This window comes from Anabrus simplex, chromosome 5 (genome assembly GCF_040414725.1).
Source record: "Anabrus simplex isolate iqAnaSimp1 chromosome 5, ASM4041472v1, whole genome shotgun sequence".
Classification (NCBI taxonomy): domain Eukaryota; kingdom Metazoa; phylum Arthropoda; class Insecta; order Orthoptera; family Tettigoniidae; genus Anabrus; species Anabrus simplex.
Genome location: NC_090269.1, coordinates 360,099,960 through 360,126,898, shown reverse-complemented (window position 1 = coordinate 360,126,898; position 26,939 = coordinate 360,099,960). Strand labels below are relative to the sequence as shown.

Here is a 26,939-nt window from a genome sequence, read left to right as displayed (position 1 = left end):
AGTCCTGTAGGTCTTTGGATTTGACAGACTTTGGAGTTAAATTGAAATAAGAAATTAAGTGGTTCAACCTATTCAATACAAGTAAATAAGAAATGTAGTGTTACATTCTTATTTGGTTAAAAGCGGTACCGGTTTCAACCACCAATCTGGGTCACATTAGCTGATTACAAAAACAATGCATAGGAAAACAAAAAATTAAAGGATATGTCTTTCACAAAAGCACTTCAAGAAGCAATATAAGACAATAGGGGTTAGCACTGTTTTCCTATGCATTGTTTTTGTATTTTTAATCGGCTGATGATGACCCAGATTGGTGGTCGAAACCGGTACCACTTTTAACCAAATAAGAATGTAACACTACATTTCTTATTTAACTGTATTGAATACCACTTAATTTCTTGTTTCAATTTAATTGTGATACAGTTCAATACGGAACATTATGAAATTTTTATCTTTAAATAGACTTTGGAGTTCCTTGGCCTTTTGTTGCCACCATTTGTTTATGCTTATTTCAGTCCGGCATTTCTGTTTGAGCTCTTGAAAGCATGCTTTCTTCTCTACAGAATTGGGTGAAGGGACAGGTACACAACACTCTTGGCATTGATGAGGCTCTAAATCTCTTCATTATTATTATCATCACCACCATCGAACCAGTCCTTTCTCCTCCTTACATCATAACCAATGACCTTTTTTTAATGTGGTCCCTTCTAGTTCGGCATCTTTTGTATTGATTTTTATTTAACTGATTTAAGACACCATCTTGGAAAACAGTACTCATAGCTGTATTCTGAAGTTTGGTAATGGTGAATTTCCTCCTGGAAGGGTTTGAGAAGCAAGATCTTGGTTTACAAAGTAGAAGATCCTTAGTCAACTAACTAGTTTTCTGTGGTCTGTCCATCAGTCATCTACATTTTGTGCAGTCCTCATAATTAGAACACCTTTTTCTGTCATGCTGCCAAGTAATGACATAGTCCATGAGGTGCCAGTGTTTGGAGGGTGGTCTTAAAGTGTGATAACAGTGTTTGTTACTGGGCATTGCAAAATTGGGTTTTAAAATGCCAAAGGTAGCAGTTTCTGGCACGGACAGACAAAGAATACACTTTTTTGCTATTTGCTTTACGTCGCACCAACACAGATAGGTTTTATGGCGACGATGGGATAAGAAAGGCCTAGGAATGGGAAGGAAGCGGCTGTGCCTTCAGTAAGGTACAACTCCAGCATTTCCCTGATGTGAAAATGGGAAACCACAGAAAACCATCTTCAGAGCTGCCGACAGTGGGGTTCGAACCCACTATCTTCCGGACGCAAGCTCACAGCTGCGTGCCCCCAACCGCATGGCCAACTCGCCCGGTGACAAAGAATGTAAGAATGAAGGATCTATAATTTCCTGTGGCATTATTATGTGGAAATATTGTGATTGTCAGTTAAATTATTGCAGGAAAAATGCTTTCGACGAACATTGTAAATTGCACAAGCATTCAAAATGCCAAGAAACTTTGCGTCTTGGAGTTAAGTGTTCCAAGAGTGGCCACAGTGAAAAATACATTACCAAATACTAGTCAAGTGAAGGATTCAAAGGACGAGTTTATTTTGGACACAACTACTGCACTTGTGAAAGCAGAGAAACAAGACAATCCTGCAACTGTATCCATACTTCGCTTAATGTGTTCGTAGAAGTGGAGATTTACCATAAGCAAACTATAGAAATACATCCCCATCATACATGAAAGGAAGAGGGAAAAAAAAAAAAAAAAGAGCTAAAAAACAAAGACATGTTTCTGCTCCGTGACAAAACAACTTTGTCCTACTTCGTCCATCTATACCGTCACAGCTGAAATAAGCATCCGTCTGGCTGCCTCTGTTCTAGATTCTGCCAATAGCACAAAATTATGCCAATGCTATGTTAGAAACTTTCAATTCCTATTAAACTGAATGGGAGTGTGTAGTGGCAGTAGTTGCGGATCTGCACGCTACATGACAAAATGTGTAACTACTCTTCAAGGACTGAATGAAGAAGTCGGTTATGTCCAGTGCTGGGCTCATGCAGTCAACCTTGTCGGCGGCATATTTGGAAACGAGCTGGCTAAATAGAACATGTGTATAGCAAAGAATATATTTTCAAATATGCAAAAAAGCAACTACACTGCATTTCTAAGAGAGAAATATGAAAACCCAGAACAAGAGGATGAAATTCTGGCTTTCCTGTGCATACAAGATGGAATTTCTGGTTTAAGGCTGCAATGTATATGGTCGCATGTGTGAAATATCCGGTAGTATTTTTCAAAACACTGGACGATTCAAATTCTGCGATCAATTCTTTCCAACAAGCATAGACTTCAACAATAAAAATTATAAAATTACAAGCAGTGTATATTTCTGTTGTTGGTGCCTCTCTTATGGACTTGCTTAATTTCTTGGAGGGATCTACGTACCCAGCAGTTCATGTACTCGCTGGGAACATAGACGAACTTGAGGTAAAGCTCAAGCTATTAGGCAATAGTGGAGTTCGACCAGATGATCCTCCAGAACTTGAAACAGCTTACATGTGTTGCCCAGTGAACTCTAGTAACAATCAGGACTTTATGAACCACGGATATAGTCAGGAAAGCTGTAGAAGCCGTCGGGTCGTTGTCTGATCCTCGGCATGCATCTAAGAATGCATCTCCTACAGAACTGCTCCAGTTCAAGAAGAATGCAGTCTCAAACAGGTCACAGCATTTACCTGACTGCCATCACGAACCAACTGCGCCAAGAAGATTATGTGAATGTTCCGGAGACCCTCATGAGATTAAGGCTTGCACACTAGGATTATGCAAATGCTGCAATGAAATGTGTGTGGTATCCATATTCAAATGTGGATTCTGAAAGGCCGTTTTCAAAATGCAGTCTCATGGTAAGCGATAGGAGGTGATGATTGACAGCTGAAAATGCTACGATGATCTACTTTCAATGATTTCACTGCAGTATTCTGGTAAAACTGAGAAAGGCAACTTGTATTCATTTAAAATATGTTTTGAGATGCTGCATGAAGGTGAATGTAAAATAAAAATGTGACTCCCTTATTAGTGTTTTCTCATTCTTCTATAGCCACATTTAACAGTTTACCTGCTATCTTGTTTTTTACTTTATAGTTTATTAATTTTATACATTTTAAATACACTTATTGTACAAATCTGATTGCTTTCCAAATTTTAAAAATATTTTCCCGAGAAAATAATAAAAACAAAAACTCCACATTTTGATTTTTAAATGAACAAATCTCTAAACCAAAAACCTCCCCCATAATCGACCTTGGAATTAAAATCACCAAGCAAAAAAAAAAAGTTTATCTTTAGTAGTTATCTTGGCAAGATCACTGTTCTGTTGGTGGTAGAACTGATCCTGAGAGCCTTCATCATTATTTAAAGTGAGAGCATAGGCTGAGACAAGGGTGACAAAACTATCTCCAGCAAGAGGAATTCGAAGAGTTCATCAGTCTTTCATTGACTGCAGCGGGGGTGAGCCAATGTTCTTTCACCGTTCTCGTTTTCACTGCAAATCCAACACCACATATGTGTGGTTCTCCTGCATCCTTCCCAAAAGATGATGTAGCCTGAACTGGTCTCATTGATTTGTCATTCACCTGATAACCTTGTTTCACAGAGAGCAACAACACAGTCTACCTAGCTCATGCGTGAGAGCTGCTATTCTTTCTGGTTTGCTGCTGCTGCTGCTGCTCATTAAGTCCAGTAAGGTCCTGATGTCCCAACAGTTATGTTCATATATTTCTTTGTCAGTTTCCGTCCACAAAAGCTGGAGTAACCTTCTGGTGCAGATTCCCAGCCAGGTTCAGGTGACTACTGGTGTTTAGCCCACATTTTCTAGGACCTTCTCCATTCAGAGTAGGCAGTGATTATCCTAAATAGGCCTACCCGGTTACGCTTGCAGGATCGGATCCCTACAAGTCTCAGGAACAAGACCATCACACAGTTGCTGCCAATGTGTAGGTCCAGGCTAGTAGCTCCCAGTTTCACCCAATACCTGCAACCACAGTCCTCATCCCATCGCTATTGGACTTCTAAAGGTAATGGCAGGAGAGACTGCCATTAGCATGATTTTATATAAGGTGGATCTCAGCTTGCCAGGAAGTGACTATGATTTTGGAGCCATTCATCATGGCACATTGAGCACGACACATGTGATTTCAGAACCCCAGAACTGTGAAAAACTGCCGCCGACTCAAAAAAAGTTGAACTGCGCCTTCACAGCCAGTTTGTCTGGCATGACCTCCTCCACCTCCACGACTGTAAGGAACCACGGTGGTAGATGTTCCTCCTCTGCCTGCTTTGCCATTGGGCCTAAAGTGTGATGGCTTCTAGTGTCATTTCCTCCACTTAGGGGACCGTCACCCCACTTAAAAGAGCTCATCCACCCAAAGCGTTGGCCTATTTAGGGAGTAAAGTTATTTACTGCTGCCTGAGCTCTCAGCATTGAGTCGCTGGCTGCCTGGTCTTACTCCACTGCCGGAGCGGGATACCAGGCCACAGACGTATTTACTTGCATGCAATATGGATAGAACACATTTATTCCAAGTAATACAGAAATTATGTAAAAATGAGGAAGCAGCAGCTTCAAAGCGAGTCAGTATGGAGTTCTCCACTCCATTTTACATCCTGTCATCTTATTTAATCCAACTGTTTAGTACCTTTAATAGCTTATTATTTATAAGATGTTAAAAGGAATACAATAATAATTTGATCAGCCAATATTTCTAATGGCATTGCTTCATCACTAGTATTGATTATTTTCAACAAAAACAATTTTCCAGTATCACTGAAAACCCAAATTATCCTTTTCCGAAGAGTGACAAATGCATGGTAGCATACAAAAATCTTACCATGTCCTGTGCAATTCTGGCAATCTCCTTGGCAGCTGCTACCATACGTGTCTGGTATTCCACAAAGCTGTGGTCCAATTCTCCAATGCTGGCCAATGACATTCTGTTGTCTACTACACGTGCCATTGAACGATTAATGGTGTCCAAGATACCAGTCACTACACCTGCTTGGGTTGCCAAATGCTCCAGTGTCTTGCCTACATCCTGAAGTGAATCCTTGGTAGCATCCACTGCTTCATCTATTTCTGGATGGAGATTCACAGCCTGAAAAATTGAAATACACTTAATCTCCTGTGAAACTTGATTAAATAATTACATACAAAAGGAGGTTAAGTATACAAAAAAGACTGGATTAGTTCCGATTAAAATGTGTAAAAGTGGAATAAGATCTCTAAAAAATGTACACTGAAGATCATTATGATCATTGCATCACTACTAATGAAAATCCACAGCCTGTTTCCAGTCATTCGACTGGGTCAGGAATGGAATGAATGAATGAATGAATGAATGAATGAATGAATGAAGCCCCCATCTAACGGCAAGGATAGGAAATGTGCCGGCTGCGAAGCCTGTCGCACTCCTCTGGGGCAATGATAAATGACTGACAGATGAAATGAAATTTTATTGGAGAGTGATGCTAGAATGAAAGATGAAAGGGAAAACCGGAGTACCCGGAGAAAAACCTGTCACGCCTCCGCTTTGTCCAGCACAAATCTCACATGGAGTGACCGGGATTTGAATCACGGTAACTAGTGGTGAGAAGCCGGTGCGCTGCCGCCTGAGCCATGGAGGCTACTTGCATCACTACTAACACCGAGATAAAAATAGATATGTACCATTCTATGATCTATTTCTTATGTTTCTTCCCTTTTCCTGTATTTATCTGGCTTTCTTCTTATCGTAAGTGTTGATGCCCACCCTCCTGATGAAGCTGGAAAGCAGAAAAGCGCTTGTCAGGGGCTGAATAGATGTAGAAGAACTGGGATAGATGAGAAGAGAGTCTATCCATTTGAAAACACTACACTAACCTACTATTGTGTTCATCCTATCATGAGTTCCTTTTCATGTTCTATTTCTCTACATATGACTTGATATGACACTTGCTTGTTCCTGTCCAATACTTATATATACAGTTTTACTAATAAAAAATCTGTATACAGTTGTTTAACACTTGTATAGTTATAAATTGAATAAACCTCGTATAAGTGTTTCATATTTTTCTTACTGATAAACATGGTGTACGCACTGTATTACTAAACTGCATGTATACGCATGTTCCAAGCTGTTAGCATCTCTTCCTGCGGTTCACTGGTGTATTTCGTCACGTTCGCTGCCTTTATGATCACTTTTGCTGGTTATCGAGGAACAAAACCTTTCAAGAAGTCACGTGGTAGCACGAATAGAATAGACTAGAACAATAATAGACATATTTCAGGGGTATCTTACTATCACTAGTAATAATTATGTCACTGTTAATAATTTCTAACTTCATTCCGTGTTCATGTCCGTTGTGCTGTGAGAACATGAAGTTCGCATGATATAGAGCCACCTCCTGTATCTTCCATTAAGTCATTTCTATCTGCGGTTAATGACAATTCGAGCACACTCTTTCGTAAATATATATTTCATTTAAAAACTTTTTTTTATCTTGGAGAAATGGGTCACACTGTCTCTTAAAGCATTTTTTTTACGAACATGTCCAGTCTCCATAAATACACCGTTATCAGTAAGACTGATAGTTAGGGACCTGAAAAATTAGCATCTATTTGTTACAAAATTAGCATCTATTTTTTTTCCAAAATTAGCACCTATTTTTCCAAAATTAGAATCTATTTACAAAGTTAAAATAATCGCATGGTATTATTAATTTTAACGATTCCAAGTTTATGAAGTGCAATTATTGTCCTTGGTTCACACACAATACAAATTCATTGTTCAAATGAAAGCAATGTCAGTACTTCGGCATTGCCTTTTTTCAAATTGGACCGTTTGTCTGTTGTAATGAGACAACACGCGTTCGCTATCTACACTGTTCGTTGGGGTCCACAACAACACTCGCTATCTACATTGTTCGTTAGGGTCCACAACAACTCAAGACAGTATTTAGCAAATACGCTGAACTCCGTCCGAACTGCAGTTAATGCAAGCATGACGTCACGTTTTTCACTTTCTTTCATCTGGGTTTGAATTGCATGTTTCAGAGAAAAGTAACCAGACCAGATATCGTTTTGTGAGAGATCTGTTACTCCAAACAATTTCTCAAGCTCATATAATTTATCAATGTTATTCAAAATTATATTTTTTGGATACAAAGCTTGAGAAATTGACACAAAATGCTTATGGTTGAGATCTTCAGCTTTCAATGTGGCTAGCTTGCACAGTGAAGAATGAGCAGCTTTGACAAATGTGTGTCTACTTGCAGCCTGCTATAGATAAGTGACCTTAAAGCATCATTAGTTGCCGCAGAAAAATTCCCTTCACAAATGAAGGTAAAACTGGCGTCAAGGTTATGCAGTTTGGGGTATACGAGATGAGAGGTAGGATACAGAGACCCTTCAAGTTCAGTAAGGTGGTCAACCAATCCAGCTGCATGATCTGTGACAAAAACCATGTGGGAGTGAAGCCTATTCACTTCTCAGTCACTCAGATCAGTCAGGTACTTAACCCTCTTAGTGCCGGCTCCCTTACTGCCATAGTTGCTAAGACTGCCAGAAAGAAAAGGCCTATTATGCAGCACAGAAGATAAAAGCATATCCTAACCTCACTTTTCAAGATATCTCATTGTAGTTTACATTTTCTTGTAGCTATGTGATCCCCCTCTTCACTCATTATATTAACATCACAAAAATAATTCATACTGCCGAGTAAAAAAATTAAATTTGTTCCTACAATTTAAAAAAAAATTAAAATTAAAATTTGGATCTCTGTACATCCTAGTATTTTGATTGTACTCCCCTAAATTTTGTATTCCTGTGCACATTGATGCATTGTTTACTAGTTTGTAAAATATCAATGTTTTTAGAATAATAGTTCTTCTAAAATACAGTAGAAGTCCGCTATAGCAAGTACAGCATATAATGAGAAACCCGTTATAACGATACCTTTTGTCTGTCCCTTCAAAATTCCTATATTAAACTGTGTAATATCCTTCGGTTACAGCGAGAGCCCTATCACTCTCGTCGACATTCAAAGGCAATGTCGGAGTCGATTAGTAATACCTGTCGACTGCTCTTCTGCAAAGAAATTGAAAGAGGAGAACAAGTTTTCGTAATAAATGTGTAAATAGCGTGCCCGATAACCGTTGTTAACTTGTTAAAGATAAACACTGAATAAACCGCTTAATTTTTAATGCCAAATATTGCAATTAAGTAAAATGAGATAGGCCTACACCTCAAGATATAGCAGAGTACGTCACTGATTACGAGGTTAGTTTACATTTTCTCGCGTCCATTAAATTACGGAAAGGCTATTATCATGTACATTTATAGCGAGAAAGTTACAATTCCTCTACTGGTGCTTGAAGTATGTTTTCATCATACATACAGCACAGATAAGTTAGGATAGGTGACGCTATTTGAATAACAAAACTGAAACGTTTGCCACAAAATGCGATCGATCATCTTCGGTACGGTATAGTTTTCGCGCTATGTGCATTTGAGAGCTCTCTCATCAACATTCGAAGGGGATATTGGAGTCGATTAGTAATACCCATCGACTGCTGTTCTGTAATGAAAATTCGAAATGAAAGAGGATAACAAGTTTTCGTAATAAATGCGTAAATAATGTGGCCGATAGCAGTTGTTAACTCGTTAAAAATAAAGGCTGTAGTAAACAATCCGTATGCTGAAATTAAGTAAGAATGTGATACACCTCAAGATATGGCAGGGTACATCACTGATTTCAAAGGATAGTTTATATTTTCTCTCGTCAAGTTAAATTTCGGAAAGCTATTCCCATGTCAATTTTCAGCGAGAAGGTTATCATTTCTCTACATGAGTTTCTAATAGGTTTTCATGATACATATATGGTTAGGTTAGGTGATGTCGTTTGAAGAAGAAAATTGAAATGTTTGCCACAGAAGCCTCTGGAGTGATACCGTATTTCTCCTAATCCAAGACGTTTTTTTTGTTTTTTCAGAATCTCATGTGAAAAATCAACGGTCGATTTCCATTCGCGGCGTGATATTAATGAACACCACTGGCAACTACCGCAGTAACCACGCTGTTTCTTTTCACCCACCGCCTCCTCGCGTGCACACAAAACTCGCGACCGCCTATTTATCATCGCTAGCCGCGGTGACCGATTGTACAGTGCCTATGTGTAATGTCACTGGATCTCGGGAAATAGTGAAGAGAGAATGACATTCTATTATCCTCTACAAAAACGTTTCTCAAATCTGCAGAATGTCATCGAAACATGCGAGCCTTCGAATTCTTAGAAAGACCACAGCTACTCAGTAACAGAGTTATAACGCCTCTGCTGTACCTGATGCTTACTAAAATTAAGTTTTATAGACAGCAGGAATATTTCCGTGATGGATCATCATATTGTAAAGATACGTGGAGCAGGTATTGCCGGCAAATTTTCAACGTGTTCTCGTCGATGTTATGATGACAATTATAAGTTCATGGCTATTAAACACTCTGAAATGTATAATAATTGTGCAGCCGCAAGAAAATACGGCACAGACCTAACTAAAGCCAATATTCGGCATTACCGTGAGACGAAGATAACTTTAAAATGCGTACTGCACAAAAAATGCATTCAGTGGCCCGCAACGATACTTTCAAGACGTCTAAGATGAAATTGTGAGGTATGTGCACAAAAATGCAAGGGTAGAATCGCCATACCGCGGCGCAATAAACTCGTTCGTTGACTTTCAAAGTCCGCGATTAAGACCTATACATCGCTAGCCGCTATAGTTGGCCGAATCCGGCAAGCAAGATGTGCGTGTAGCGACAGCCAGTTCTATCCGATGCTGAGTGAAAGTAACAGGTTTTATAGTAAGCAAGAATATTTTCCTGATGGATTGTCGTATTGTAGAGACACGTGGAATGTGTATTGCCGACAAATTTTCAACGAGTTCCCTTCCATATTATGATGCCAATTTTAAGTTAATGGTTATTAATTGTACAGCCGCAAAAAAATACGGCATTACTAAAGCCAATGTTTGGAGTCTACAAATAGTCTAAAAATGCGTACTGTATAAGGAAGACATTCATATGATTTTACAGAGCACTTTTTAAGCCTGATTACATTTTTCTGAAGGAAGTGGGTGTCATCTTGGATTCGGAGAAATAAGGTAACATATATTTTTCAGAATGAAACTGAATACACACTTTCACATGGTGTCGGATTTCGAAAAACAACAAACAAGTAAGCCGTAGTGTGGATATTATCCGCGAAAACGCAAGTTTTGAACAAACCAATTGCCATTTCATTCTGATTTTAATGTATATGGGGGTTTTCCGGACTTTTACAAAAAATCGGATATAACGACAATTCGCTATAGCGTGTAAATTTCTCGCTGTTATAAATTCTTGCTATAACAGACTTCTACTATAGATTAAAATACTGACTTGGTCTAGCATCAGGAGGAGTTGCACGTTTAGGGCCAGGCATCTCAAGGAATGCAGGGGAGTGTTGAAATTGTACGTCGTGATCGGACTGAATTTCACGGAAATCAGAAATCTGGTCATCATCGACATTACTGTCTCCGTCAACTCCATCATTATTCCCGTCACTATCATTACCGGAAATTTCATGCATCACTGTCACACGAGTAAGTCAGATAACATCGCCACTATCGTCACTGTTTGAAACGTTACCGGCATTATTACTACTCCCAGTATCATCTGAATCATCGCGTGACTCGACGTAATCAGAGTCATCACTCAATTAATTAACATACTGTACCAAATTGTCATCAATTTCAAACACAATACGAGAACTAGTCGCCATTATTACGAACACATGGTCTACAGGTACGCGACAAACAGCTGAAATAGAAAAAATCATAACAACAACACAACATGCCACACAGAGATTCTGGTGGTAGATTTAGAAACTGTGTAGTATCTACTACAGAGTGATACCGTTGCCTACGAGATACACAAGGCCAGGACATAGCTACTAATTTGCCACTGAAAAGTCGGCCCGACCGTGTTCACGGCTTGGCCGCTAGATGTAAGGTTTCTGTTCTGTTCTTGGCGGACTTTAACATTGTGATGTACAGAATAATTGTGATGTGCTGATTTTATGCAATTTATTGTGCATATTGTCCCTGTCGGTGAGTGTCAGTGAGGTTGAAAGGCATGGTGCACTGTTGTGTGCATCTATATACTTCAGATATCGCTAAAAAGCAAGAAAATGTGACGTTCCATAGTTTTCCTTTGGAGTGCGGTTTAAAAGAGAAATACAGGCAAGCTATTTCGAGGCACGAGTACGTAGCTTGCATTTTAATACATCAGATGTCACTGTAAGCATATCAATCAAGGAATTCTTTGCAAGAAAGTTCCTTCTGTTTTTAGTGTATAACCTGTTCACAACAGAAAAATGTCAAACGCAGGATGGCTCCAGCTCCAAGAAATATCGTATTGCCATCAAAATTTAGTAAAATTTCTGATTCAGATAACTATGAACATACCGTATCTTCAGCATATAACTGATCTACGTCACCTACAAACAAAAAAAAAGGAATACCTACAAGTCTTGTTTCTATGTCAAGGAAAGGCTACGCATATCTATGTTAAATCTGAACTATATATTGATGAGATTTCATACGCCAGATTACGGAAAACAGTCTTTATATTGAGAAGTAGGATACGGTAATGAAATCAGAAAAATGATTTAAGGTATCTGAACATGACCAAAAATTAAACCAAATTGAAATAATGGTACAAATGATCATTTAGTACTGTTACTGCTGTTAGAACAAAATGAATCTTTCGGGAAGAAAATGTGAATACGGAGAAACTTCACTAAAAAATTGCGTCCTACCGAACTCTATAGCTGCAGTCGCTTAAGTGCGGCCAGTATCCAGTATTCGGGAGATAATGGGTTTAAACCCCCACTGTCGGCAGCCCTGAAGATGGTTTTCCGTGGTTTCCCATTTTCACAGCAGGCTGCTTCCTTCCCATTCCTAGGCTTTTCCTATCCCATCGTCGCCATAAGACCTGTCTGTGTCGGTGCGACATAAAGCAAATAGCAAATTGCGTCCTCTGGCACAGTAAAGCACCTACCAGCTACAAATTTGAAATCCTTGCACTGCCTAACTGTACCACATCAGAAGATGCTGAAAATTATGTAGGATTTTCTAACGATGAAATGGGCATAACATCGCTCTCCAAACAGCAGCTTCAATACGAATGTCGCAACATCAGATGTGTGGGGGGAAAAGGTAGGATAGCTGATCATTTATAAGATGGTGATTAAACACAAAGTTATTTATTACTGCAATCTCTATCAGTTTATCAGATACACTGAGGCAGAATTAGAGAAAACGGGAAGAAGTGACAAACTCGCTAATAGACTTCTCTGCTTCTTTCGTGAATTACTTATTTCGTTTAAGCAAAGTGTAAGAAATATGTTGTAGAAAGTAAGTCATACAACTGCTCTTGGTCTAAGATCTGTTTGGTGTCTTCTGAGTTTTAATGAATTTGTTATGAAGAGACTTTTCATTTTTGTAAAATTATTTCATTAATTGAAGTTGGCACTTTCTAAGCCTATTTCCGATTGGTCAGATGATTTTGTATTGTTGAAAATGGTTACGCATGCAACAGTCATGTCCGTCATCAAGTTGTGATATCGCATCATTAAGACATATCAAATGCAATAAAGTATTGAAGGCACCAAGTTGCTTTACTTCAAAATCAAAAAACAAACATTGGCGCCCAACAGCACGGCTCTCAATAACCTGAGATGTTCAATACAAGCAAGATCATGAAAAGTGAAATCCAGAAGTGAAAACAATGCGTCGCAATTGAGGTTAAGCATCGGAGCAAAAATACAACACATCTCGAATTCGTGGAATCATTCACGGATATTGCATTCTCGTTCATAACGAAGATCAGACCGCTGAGGCCAACAACTTCAACGGATTGCAGCATAAATCAGTAATCAGGCAAGTACGATTCGAGTTTTCGTACTTAGTACATCCAAAGAATTAGCGACAAGATTTCAAGTTTTACATTCTCTTAGCCGCTCAAGGCAAGAATCTCCGTGAGAGCGTGAGTCTCTTTGACATATACACCATCCTTGCTATACATACGGTACTCTTAGATTCTAGCCTTTCTCTTAGCGCATGTTTTTGTAACAAACATACACATGCACCTATCAACATAATAATAAGAAAATGATAATTGAAGTCCTTTGATCCTCCTGTTGTCATAAATATAAAAGATCCAAATTCCTTTGTCATATAACCTCAATTCAGCAACACGATTCCTTTGAACTTATACATAACCTTCATGCAATTCTTTTGAACTTTCACAGCATAACCTTAATTTCAATATGTCGCAACTAACGAAATTGAAACAATCGCGTGGTCGAGTAAAGGGCACGTTAACAAGAATAATAAAGTCAATTACAGCTGACATGTCAAAATCGGAGGCGAAGGTTAGAATTAAAAAATGTGAAGAGCTATGGAATTCTTTTGAAGAAGTACAAATGAAAATAGAGGAAACAGAGATAACTGATGAAATAGCTGCCCTACAGTTTGAAGAGGAATGTGAGGGAGAGCGAGAGCTATTTGAATCTATTTATTTCCGCGCAGTTACACAACTGCAAACGATAATAGATGAAGCAGAGGATGTTCAAAATAATTTACTAGCTCAAATGAACACGGCAGTAAACAACGCCGTTCATCAACAGGAAGTTCCACAACATCATAACAGAAGAATACATAAATTACCAGAAATTAAATTACCGGAATTTAACGGCGAATTCACAAAATGGTTGCTTTTTAAGAACAGTTTTGAGTCAACCATTCATAATGATACTCAACTAACAAATATCCAAAAATATCAGTATCTGATCGGTCTTCTGCAGGGCGAGGCACGCAAAGTCATTGAAGGTTTTACCATTTCAGAAGAAAACTACACAAGTGCGTGGAACTTGCTTGTAGATACATATGATAATCAAATGATGATAATCGAGACACATCTAGATGAACTTTTCAAGTTTCCTACAGTTTTTAAGGAGAACAAGTCTGAATCACTCAGGCAATTACAATTTCATATTCAAACTCACATGGCTTCATTAAAAGCAATGAAGCAACCTGTACAATATTGGGACACATTGGTTATTCATCTAGCAAAGAAGCAGCTGGATTTCATTGAGCAAAGAGACTGGCAGGAAAGGGTGAAAGGCAACACTCCAGAGAAGATGCCAACATTGGATGATTTCTTGAAATTTTTAACTGAGCGTTCCCAATCATACATGCTTTTAAATCATAACAAAACCAAGGCATTGAACACAAAGGCAAATCCGAAGGACAAACAACCTAGCAAGAAAGTTGTTACGACGACGACTCAGGGAAGCTGTAATCTGTGTGGTGGAAGTCACCCCATTTTTACATGTGAAGAATTAATTAAACGATCAGTTGAAGACAGAAGAAAACTGCTTCGAGAAAAAGGACAGTGTCATAACTGTTTGAAACCAGGACATATTGCAAAAAATTGCAGAGGATCAAAATGCAAGAAATGCGGACTTCCTCACAACACACTTTTTCATGCTGAGGAAGATGACAAACAGAAACAAAATCTCAAAGAAGATCAAGTGCCCATAAACCTGTGTGTCGAATCTCAGCATTCACTTGCTTCACTCAATGTGAACTTGGTGAAAGGAATAACATCACAAATACTTTTGTCAACAGCTTTAATTGATGTGAAAGATGTTCACGGAAGAAGAATGACATGCCGAGCCTTACTGGATCCGGGATCTCCGTCGAATCTAATAAAGGAAGGTCTGTATAAGAAACTTGGTTTACCGAATGTCAAGACAAACACACAGATCATTGGAGTAGATTGTTCCAAAGTGGAAACAAAAAGGATCACGAGAGTACATCTCGCTTCAAGGAATGACGGATTTGAGGTGGAAGCAGAATTTCTAGTTTTGCCAACTATAACAGGACGATTGCCACAGTTGGAGATCAAGAAGGACAAGATTATTATTCCAAAGGATATTCGCTTGGCAGACCCCACATTCACCAAGCCTGGAGACATCGACATGTTAATTGGTGCTGGACTTTATTGGAAAATAGTCATAGGTCCACCCAAGAATGAAGCTGAAGGACAACCAGCTCTGCAAAACACCCGATTAGGCTGGATTATAGGTGGTGAAGTTTTTGAGAACAAACAAGGATCAACAACAACATGCATGAAAATTAGCAATCAACAATTATCAGATCAGATGGAGAAATTTTGGAAACAAGAAGCAATTCCGGAGATTCAACATTACACATCAGAAGAAAGAATATGTGAAAGACAGTTCACGGACACCGCTTCGAGAGATACAACAGGTAGATTCATCGTAAGGCTCCCTATCAAGCCAGATGTCATCCTCGGAGAATCAAGAAAACACGCACTAAACAGACTAGAATCATTAGTCAAGAGATTAAGCAGACACCCTGAACTCAAGACAGCTTATGCACATTTCATGGATGAATATGAAAAACTAGGGCATATGACCTTGATTGAAACAAACCAAAATCAAGATGTACCAAATTCATACTTCATACCCCATCAACCAGTGGTACGTCCAGATAGTGACACCACAAAGGTCAGAGTGGTATTTGATGCCTCGGCAAAAACATCACTCGGGACATCACTCAATGACAAGCTCATGACGGGACCTAATTTACAGCGAGATCTTTTTCACATTGTACTTAGATTTCGCAGCCATAAGTACGTCATGACGGCAGATGTGGAAAAGATGTTTCGGCAAATCCTCATCCATCCTGAAGATCGAGCATTCCAGCAGATTTTGTGGAAAGAGGAATCTTCAGCCCCTGTGAGGATCTATCAGTTGAATACAGTAACATATGGAACAGCATCAGCACCTTACCATGCCATGAGGTGCCTAAATGAATTGGCTACTCTTCATGAAAATGAATTTCCAGCAGCAGCAAAGGCTATTCGCGATGATTTTTATATGGATGACTGCTTAAGTGGTGGAGACATTCTAGAAGACGTGATCGGGCTACGGCGGCAAATACAAAATATACTCAAGAGTGGTGGAATGCATTTGAGGAAATGGAGGTCCAACAGCAAAGAGATCTTGCAGGATTTGGAGAGCAAAAGCGACGAAGGGACTTTACTGGTTTTAGACAAAGGTGAAGCTAGTAAGACTCTTTGACTCCTCTGGGACTCAGCACAAGATTGCCTTCAGTTTCGAGTTGAGCTGACAAAGCAGTCACCAAGATCCAAAAGAGAAGTCGCCTCCAAAATCGCACAGATTTTTGATCCACTAGGACTCGTGGGTCCAGTACTGATCAAAGGGAAGTTGTTGATGCAACACTTATGGGTAGATGGATTTGAATGGGATCAGCCATTGTCTCGAGAGCACCTTCAGATTTGGAACGAGTACTATACGTCATTAGAAAGACTGAACAACATCAGAATTATGAGAAACATAAATCCTGGGAATTGCTCTGGCTCTTTTGATTTGTTTGGATTTAGTGATGCTTCAGCGAAGGCTTTTGGAGCATGCATTTATGCAGTTTGTCAAACGCAAAGTGGTCTCTACATTTCCAATTTACTTTGTGCGAAGACGAAAGTAGCTCCTTTAAAAACCATTTCGTTGCCAAGACTCGAATTGGAGGCAGCCCTTCTTCTTGCACAACTTGTCAAAACAACAGTGAGTGCTTTGAAAGAAAAAATTGGTCAGATCAGATTATGGAGTGACAGTACAATTGTTTTGGGATGGATCAACACTGAGCCAAGGCTGCTGAAGACATTTGTGGCAAACAGGATTGCAAAGATTCAAGAAGCCACTGATGCAACCACCTGGAAGCATGTTCCTTCGACTGAAAATCCAGCTGATCTTCTCTCAAGAGGAATTACTTCAGCAGAACTCGAAGATAAAAAGCTGTGGTGGAGTGGACCTTCTTGGCTTCGCACACAACGTCAACAACCAGAGCATTCAGAAGAATTTGAAACAGAACTACCAGAGCTGAAGGTCACAGCAGTTACGTTGACAGCAACATCAACCAGCATTCTACTGAATAAATTCTCGTCATTTCCGAAATTATGCCGTATAGTAGCATATTGTCAAAGATTCATTTATAACTGCAAACTCAAAACATCGGAAAGGAAAAAAGGTTCACTAGAAATACAAGAAACTTGTAAAGCAGAGAAGCAGGTAGTCAAATGGACACAATTAGAAGCATTCCCTCAAGTACTACATTGCTTAATTAATAATCAAGACCTCCCAAAGAAGAGTTCTCTAAAGTCACTCAGTCCGTTTCTGGATAGTGACGGATTGATTAAGGTTGGAGGAAGGCTTCGTTTTTCTGAGCTAACATCAGAACAGAGACATCCTGTGCTTCTACCAGCAAATCATCACATCACCAGAATGATCATGGAAAATGAACATCGTCGTCTGAAGCATTGTCTCCCAGAGCAACTGCTACATGCAACTCGACAACGATATTGGCCTATCAGTGGCAGAAGAGAAGCGAAAAGGATTGTCAAGAGGTGTCTGAAGTGCTTTTGTTACCATCCTACAGTTCCAGAGGTACGCATGGCAGATTTACCAAAAGAAAGGGTTACGTTAGTTGTTCGACCCTTTGTTACAACACGAGTGGACTATGCAGGTCCAATATCTGTAAGAGAAAGCCACAGAAGGGGCCGCATTCATACTTACAAGAGTTACGTAGCTGTATTTACATGCTTCAGTACCAAGGCAGTGCATTTGGAGTTGGTGTCAGAGCTAACGACCGAAGCTTTCTTAGCTGCATTGCAACGCTTTACGGCGAGAAGAGGTTTGTGCAAGCAGCTTTTCTCTGATAATGGGAAGAATTTCATTGGAGCAGCGAACGCACTACAAGATATCCAATCCTTTTTGGAAAAGGGGTCAACGACCATTACCTCCTCACTCGCACAGCAGCAGATACAGTGGAGTTTCATTCCTCCCCGGTCACCCCACTTTGGGGGATTGTGGGAAGCAGCTGTAAAGATGATGAAAAGACATTTGCTGACTGAAACACAGGGACGTGTGCTAACTTTCGAAGAAACCTACACTGTTCTTTGCGATATAGAGGCGGTATTAAATTCACGTCCCCTTACTCCCTTGCCAAATGATCCAAATGATTTAGAAGTCTTAACACCAGCACATTTTCTTCTAAGTGACTCGATCGTGCAACCCGTGCAAAGGGATTTGTTGAGAGAACCCGATAACCGCTTGTCACGTTGGCAGCACTTGCAGAAAATTCGGCAGCGGTTGTGGCAGAGATGGCAGCGAGAATACTTGCAGGAATTGCAAAAACGCGTCAAGTGGCATGATACTAATCGACGTATTGATGTTGATTCTTTGGTGCTATTAATTGAGGACAACATCCCTCCTCTAGAGTGGCCCAGAGGTAGGATAGTTCAAGTTCACCCTGGACAAGATGGTGAGGTGAGGGTTGTCACCGTTCGGACGGCTGGTGGAACTTTTACCCGAAGCATCAAGAAAATATGCCCTCTTCCCATTGAAGGGGATGACAAGGAGAACTGAATTCAAGATTTCCTGTGATATCTTTAACTTTGTGTTATTTTTCATCAAAGATATAATTTCAATATTATTTTCTTTTAATGATAAAAATATGTATGTATAGAGTTTTGTATTAATGCATATGTTCAGAATAAGTGTTTTTACAATAGGTATAAGATTACAGTGTTACAATAGTTTAGTTGAAAGAACTCCTTTCAAGGGGGGCAAGATGTTATGAAGAGACTTTTCATTTTTGTAAAATTATTTCATTAATTGAAGTTGGCACTTTCTAAGCCTATTTCCGATTGGTCAGATGATTTTGTATTGTTGAAAATGGTTACGCATGCAACAGTCATGTCCGTCATCAAGTTGTGATATCGCATCATTAAGACATATCAAATGCAATAAAGTATTGAAGGCACCAAGTTGCTTTACTTCAAAATCAAAAAACAAACAGAATTTTTATAGGTTTTTGTGCTGGAACGAGTTGCAATGATCGGGCGAGACAGCTCAGTAAAGAGAACTCTAGCGGCACTTGTCGGAAGTATCTCGAGGCCGAGCCTCGCGTGCTGTATTTCCCAACCTTATGCATCTTTTTTTTCCACACCCAACTTGGCAATTACAATACCTGCAAAACGCTGTCACTGAATCTATGACACATAAACCATCCTTTGCATATTGCTAAGCCCTTTCGTGCGCAGTTTCTGTCGTATGCCCCACAACCTAAACGATCGCTCAACTTTCTACTCTTCACTGGTTACAATTTTGAACAACAGGAAAACAACGCTGAGTCTATCTCGTTATTTCCATGACACTCGATTTACATTTCGATAATAATCGGCAGATCTTATTCCCCCCTTGCTATTCCCATTGTACATATTGATTAAAGTCGGCAAGCATCAATCGATCGGCTACTTTTCTTCATCAATCGGAATGGTCGAAAAATTTATGCATCATATTTCGAGTATTTCTGAAGATTTTGCCGAAATATGTTGTTTTCGCCAGTAAAATCGCACATTTTTTGCAGAATTCACACCAAAATTGCATATTCATACTAATTTTGCATTTTGGGTCACAATTCGCATTTCGTCGCACTTCTAATTATGCATAAAAATGATTTTATTCCACATTAGAATTACTGTAGGCTTGGATTCATTACAAGATTCAAAAACTTGCGTTTATCACAAATGCAATTTTTTCAGGTTCCTACTAGTTGCATTACTGGTTAATTCCTTGATCCGTCCATATCCCAAGGAAAATTAACCAGTAATGCAACTAGTTACATAATCTTATGATTAAAATCTCTTATAATCGATAAATTGCACTCACCTTAGGATTACCACCACTTTCCTTAGTAGCATATACCAGCTGAAGGGCACATTCTGCAACAGTCTTTGTCTGATCCAAAAGCACCATTTGTTGTTTGGAGTGTACCATGTTAGAAGCAGCACCAATAGCTCCTTGCACCAATGGTTCAAAATAAAGCACCATTTGGTTAACAGCATGTCCCACATTCTCTGCACCATATTTCCCAGCTTGCCGCACAGGTTCGATTTTCTCAGCAATTTCATTAGCAGAGCTCTCCATTTGATCGGTAAAGCCCTGAAGAGTGTTGTCACGCCGTGGAGTAAGACTCTGTGAGACTGCTGCCAAGCATGCCTGATCGAGGTCGCGAATCTTAGCACTGAGAGTCTCCACTGCACTGTCACACTCTTTCTGTCCAGGAGCTTTGTCCCTGCACAGCAAAACATACAACATTACCAAAATATCTACATTTTCTCCAGATCAAGCTCTCAGGTTTAGACTGATGCTTTCATGGCCCAGAATATTTCATGGAGACTTTGCTCTGCTTCCTCAGAAGTTAACCTCATCTGATCTCATCCTTGTTAGATCAGTTATGGTCTGTTGATGTTCACTTCTGAGGAAATAGAGCAAGGCGTTTATGAAATGTAAAATAATCCAAAAGATATCAAAGCTCTCTTGTTAGGTCATGACACACATTTAATGTTTATAGATATTTCCCCAGCAGGTTTAGACGGCATCTTCAGAGTTAGCAATTCAGTCACTGAATAAACAATCAACATTCAACATGACCTAACAAATCCAAAGTCTGCTTTAGAGAATGATTACCTGGTCATGAAAACCTACATCTGTCTTACTTTTCTTGTCAAGTTTACATCTTGTATTATGATTAAAATATTGAATAAAAGAGACACCTGGCAACTTCAATAACTGATTTATTAACATCGATTTTTAGTATAATTTTAAACATAATATCAGAATAGTTCTCACTTCTTTGGTAAAAGGTTTTTTTATTGTATTTTAAATCTAGTCTGCTTTCAAATCAACAGTTTTATGCCATAGACGTGCAACAGCCCAGTATGACTCCAGAAAGCTGTATTTCAACCCTAAACAGAGGCATAGCCAAAGGGCTAGTTTCAAGACATACACCACCCCCAGACATACGAGTGGCCAAAGGTCACAGGAAGAGGTGTCCCATTAGAAAAGGTACCCATGTATGACCCCTGAGCTGCAGCGTAACTGAGCCGTCTGCCACAGACACCAGTGTCACGAAGATGGCAACATGTCACGAGTTAAATGACTTGGGATGATCATCCACGCACCACAGAAATTACAAGCGAATTTGGGTTTCCGAGGTCAACAGTGATGAGGGTGGATCTTCAATATCACAGACAGAATGTTACTACCCGTGCAAACCGCTGCATGGGAAGACCACGTGTCTAACGAACGGACATCACGTCGCCTCCGCAGAACCATACTGGGCGCTCGACGGGCTGTGAGTAAGATCACCTCCCAGTTGAATGTTGGGAGTCAGGAACCCATTTCTACCAGGACTGTAAGGAGACAACTGCACTGCATAGGCTTCACCAGCTGACAACCAACTTGAATCCCTTTGCTGACACCTCGACACAGAGCTCAACAATGTGCATGGGCCTGTGAACATCAGCAATGGTCCATGGAACAGTGGTATTGTCTGATGAATCCCGGCTCCAGTTGTATCAAACTGATGGGCGCACGGGGATGTGGCGTATGCCCCACGAAGCTATGAATTCTATGTGTCAACAAGGTTGTGTCCAGGTGGCTCAGTTCTGGTCTGGGCGGCGTTCTCATAGTCGCAATTAGGACCCATTGTCCGGCTGCAGGGAGCGCTGACAGGTACACATTACATGGACATTTTCTCAGACCATCTGCATCCCTTTCTGGCCCTAGAGTACCATGATGGAGATGCCATGTTTCAACAGGACAATGCACCAAATCACCGCTCTGTGGTGAAGTTATTCCACTGAAGTTAAGAGCATGAACTGGTCCTCCAGTTCCTCCGATCTTAATCCATGTGTATGCTCTGTGAACCCTGCACCAACTACACTACCAATTGTGGGTAGCAGTGCAAGATGTGTGGGTCCAGATCCCTTCAGAACGATTTCAACACCTTGTAGAGTCGATGCCTCGCCATATTGCTGCCGTCTTAAGGACTCGCGGAGAAGCAACTCGTTATTAACATCACATTCAGTGTCTTCCCATGACTTTTGGCCACTCAGTGTATGATTATGTTTAATTTATTATCAATTCCTATACATGACCAGTAATAATTTTATTGGATTTATGTCCCACTAACTACTTTTACATATTTTAGAGATGCTGATGTGTGAGAAATCCGTTCTGCAGGAATTCTTTCACATTCAAGGAAATCTAATATCAGAAGACTAATGTACTTGAGCATCTTCAAATAGCACCGGTATAAGCCTGAATCAAACCTCGTAACCTGGGCTCAGAGAGCCAGAGCTGTACCGTCCGAACAACTCAGCTCGGTCCTATACATGACTATCTGTCATTTGTTACTTCATTTTTATCACTAATAGTGTAATAAATGTTTGAGCGAAACCTCGTCATGTTTGTGTACAACTGATTGAAGTAATACGAGAATATATTGGGGGACTCCGTGGACTGCTAACACAATAGTTATGCTAACCGTCTTTTACTTCTAACCATTACCAGTACTTGTTGGACAGATGCACACATCAGAAATATACATTATACAGAGGCTGCCAAGAAAAGTAGTATGTATATATAATAATATATATATACAATTTACTAAAAGATAAACATATGTTGTTAGCATTAAATTTAATTATAGAGCATCACAAGTTGAATAGAAATTTTTTTTACCTATACACTTAAGGAAGATGCTCAAAGTGGTTGCCATTACTGACCAGACACCTATTACAACTGCGTGTTGGAGGTTCTCCTTGAAATTCAAGCTTACACTAACAATGAATTTCAGCAACATCTTCATACTTTATATACCACTTTTAAATGCACTTTCTTTCTTCTAACATCAACCGTGTTCCAGTCATTCTCTTTTACTATCATACACAAAGAATCTGAGTCATCTGTTGAAAAAATCATTATGCTGCTAACTGGAATGATAATGAAATTTAACTGCAAAAATAGTATATTGATACTGTCTAGTGATGGTTTTCCCTTTTTTATGCCTGACACTGTATCTAAAAAAAAAAAAAAAAAACAATATAAGGAAACTTTTAACAAACCCTATCTTACTTCTAGCCATTCGCAAGTCCATTAATTTAGTGGAATGCTAACAAGTAACTGCTCTGAAACCGATATTCCATTGACGTCAATATTTTCATGTGTCGTACACAAAAATTGCTTTATCTCTCAACTTCAATGGGTTGTATGATCTACATAAGCCAAAATATGGCAGCTCTGTCACAAAATTTACAAAACAAGAATTTAAGTTCACTAAATTTGAGACCCTATTTGATTTTCACAACAAAACAGAACAAGCTGAGTGAAAAATTCTGACCCCCAGAATAGTTAGTCAATTGCAAGGCAACAAAGAATACCGGTAAAGTATGATGATGATAATAATCTGAGCAAAACTACAAATTACTGGAGCAATGATTCTCATCATGCATTTTCTCCAGTTCATCTTTATGTGACCAAAAATATAGTAAATTTGTGTTTTCTCTTCCCTGCAATCCATTTAAAATTAACCTCTAATAGGTATCGAAACATCCACATTCTACAACTCTGTGTCGCTTTAAGAGAAGTAAAGCTTACGTTCAGTATGACATCTACGGACGATTTGTGAAGACATACAGAGCATTAAATTAGTAAATAAAATTAAGAGATCCTGAAGAATGAAACTGGGGATATACATAAAATTTATTAGTTAATATAAGAATTATATCAAAGAGTGTAGGTTCAAGTAGATTTCTCTATGGAAAAGAAAGGAGTGAGAGCGGCAGGTCAAAACTTTTCAGTTATATTTCTTGACTGTAAGGCAGAACTCAACATATTTTCCTCTACACAATAATCATAATTCTTGCTCGTGCTTGAAAATATCACTTTATCATATTTTAGGTGAAACATTCTTGGAAAATAAAAGAAAAGAGTAGGGGTAAGTTATTGGGTAAATGGTTTTTTGAGAACCATGTAACATAAGGTGTTGAATTCTACCATTACTTTCGAAATTCATAAGTGAGAACTACATAAAACTGTTTTCCTGCCACTGACAACATTAAAAATAAAACAACTTTAGGTCAATCTTCATTCAATAAATAGATTACCTTATTGATGAAGCAAGTCTTTTGATTGAATCAGACACACTCTTGCTGTGATTCGCCAGCAATTGCCACGTAGGTGGATCTCGTGGACTGACAGCCAAGGACTTGGCTGCTTCAACCATGGAACAAGAGCCATCAATAATTGCACGACCTGATGAGATGATGGGTTCTTGTGCCACTCGAGCAGCAACACTGATTTTTGCTGGTTGTGAAGAAAACTCAGATGAACCAGCAAATGTGCACAAGCTGTCTACAGCCTCCAACAATGGGCGAGTAGCGGCAGCACAACTTTCACGGTTGCTTTCGCTGTAATCTTGATCAAGAGCTGTAAAGATCATAAAATCATCAATATGGCAAAGCCATATGTTAGCAAATCCATATTTTTCTTTATATTGCGAATGTAAATAATTAATAATCATTTTTATTCTTTGAAGTATATCCAGCATAATTTTCTACAAAGACATCTCTGTACAGGCAATGAAGGCCCTTAGAGGGGAGAAAGGTAAAAAAGCTTCCACTACCTTAACCTCAGCACTTGGTGGGGTAGAACGGTTAACTCTACGCAAGATAATTATACTGGCAACATTTAACTTTGTCATTAGTAGGGACTCCAGTAAGTGGTAAGTAAACTGCTTCGTTACTGGTAGAAGGAAAACTTAGAAAATGGTGTTAAAGAAAGTTGTAAAGAAGATGAGAACATCTAAAGTGGTACATAATGTCTATAACCTGGGATAATTTTAATTTTTAATGTATTATGAAGTGAATATCAGCTTACACAGATCTAATAGTAATAACTATTTTTACAAATAATGGTACTGGGTGTGCCCAAGAATTTTGCTATAACAACATTAATTCTGCTCGGAAATTAGTGCCAGCACAGCACAGAGAAATACTGTATACAAAATGCCTAATTCAAAACATGTAACACAATTTTGGACATCACTTGACAAATTCTAACTTAAAAATATATTTACACAAGCAAAAATAAATAACTGAAGATTAAAAAGTCTCTGATCAAATCTGGCTCCTCGCAGTACAACGTTTAAATAACATGCCGAGTGAGATTCATACCTACTACTCATAATATCTTGCAAGCAATATCTCAACATTTTCAGGTTTTAGATTAGTATGAACATCGGTCAAAACACGTGTGTAAACACAGAAAAATAGCTACATAGTGTAAGAATCAAATTCCATGTCACGAACAGCAAGATACCGCTAATCGATACATTGAGATCACATTATAGATGGTTCGCTTGGCAATGATGGGTGCAGAAATATTGTCTACCCAACCCTGAATGCAAAGAGGATTGCCTTTGCAGTTATTCAATACTTCTAGTTTTTTTGAGAAAGACACAAATTTCATCAAGCTTTTGCATGTGCCTTGAATCATTGTTTAAACGTCTCCTGTACTATTATAATTTAGACTTTCATGGCCCGAAACGCGTTGAGTGTGTTTTTATCATTAACTAGCGAATGTACCCGTGCTTCGCTACGGTATTCTACATTGTATTCGAATATCGAAGTAAATAGTGTACATGCAGTAAATAAGATTGTTTTAAAATTGCATGTCTCTTAGCGTTATCCGAGAAAGAGCATGGGGAGGTCCCCGTACGTTGTTTCCAATGTAAAGTGTTTGTTACGGATTTGTGATATAACGGCAGGCTCACTTGCCTACTGCCATTCACAATCTAGTTGGGAAGTTTACATTATAATTGCAGGCCCCATTGCCTACTACGCGGACAGAATCGATTTGGGGAGTTTTCGTTAAAATGGCAGCCCCCCTTTCCTACTTCCAGACAGATTACAGTTGAGGAGTTTCTATTATAATGGCAGGCAATTACCCTACTATCACTCGAAATTGAGTTGTGCAGTTATCATTATAATGCCAGGCCCATTTTCCTACTGCCAGCCAGCTTACTGCCAGTCACACCAAGTTGATGGGTTTCCATCAAAATAGCAGGCCACTATGCCTAATGCCAGTCACATTTTAGATGAGGACATTTCTTTATAATGGCGGGCACCCTTGCCTACTGCCAAACACAATCGGGTAGGGGAGTTTTAAACAAAACTGCATGCTCACTTGCCTTCTGCAAGTCAAATCGAGAAGGGAACTATTCATTACAATTGTAGGCCTTCCTTACTAATGACAGTTACACAGGAGTTGGAGAAGGAACCCTTTCCTACTGCCAGTCAAAGTCTGTGTGGGGAGTACTGATTACAATAGCAGACACACCCTTTCTCGATCGCTAAAAATCTACATCAGTGAACATATATAGATCGACATACGAAAGTATATGCGTGTTTACAATATTGCAGACCTTCATTTACAGATTAACTGCTACTAAACGTACGTCATATTGACAAAGGATTATACCATAAGACATGCCGGATTTAGTGGCCTAAATGGCTGGTCCTATGATATGTCATCTATTCTTGGGTCAGACTGAGTTAGAAACGTAGAACAGGGTAAAGGTTTTGTAAGATTATCTCACATTACATTACTTTTCGGATAATTATGTGACAGCTACATACATAGCATTTGGCTCACATATGGCTACTGGGTGGGCCAATTTTCGTGAAGAGTTTGATGATTCTGTATTTCGTATAAGTAATTGATAGTATGCATTATTGCATGTGAAAATTCCAAATGGACTTAACATCGATTAATAGAGAAAAATCAAACGTAAAAGGGATACAGATACGGCAAAAAGTCATAAGACCAAGGTTGTAGATCATTCCAAATTGAACGGAGATTGTGC

The 26,939-nt window shown here is 39.2% G+C and overlaps 1 protein-coding gene across 1 annotated transcript in view; it reads right to left on the bottom strand.

Annotated features, from left to right (window-relative positions):
• rhea (Talin_middle and talin-RS domain-containing protein rhea) overlaps positions 1-26,939 on the bottom strand; it is a 419,010-nt gene that overhangs the window by 93,983 nt on the left and 298,088 nt on the right. Inside the window, exons 29-31 of the mRNA XM_068227664.1 lie at positions 24,181-24,502; positions 19,898-20,303; positions 4,877-5,140 (exon numbers count right to left, since the gene is read on the bottom strand). Of these exons, the coding sequence (XP_068083765.1) occupies positions 4,877-5,140; positions 19,898-20,303; positions 24,181-24,502 (992 nt within the window). The remainder of the gene's footprint in view (positions 1-4,876; positions 5,141-19,897; positions 20,304-24,180; positions 24,503-26,939) is intronic.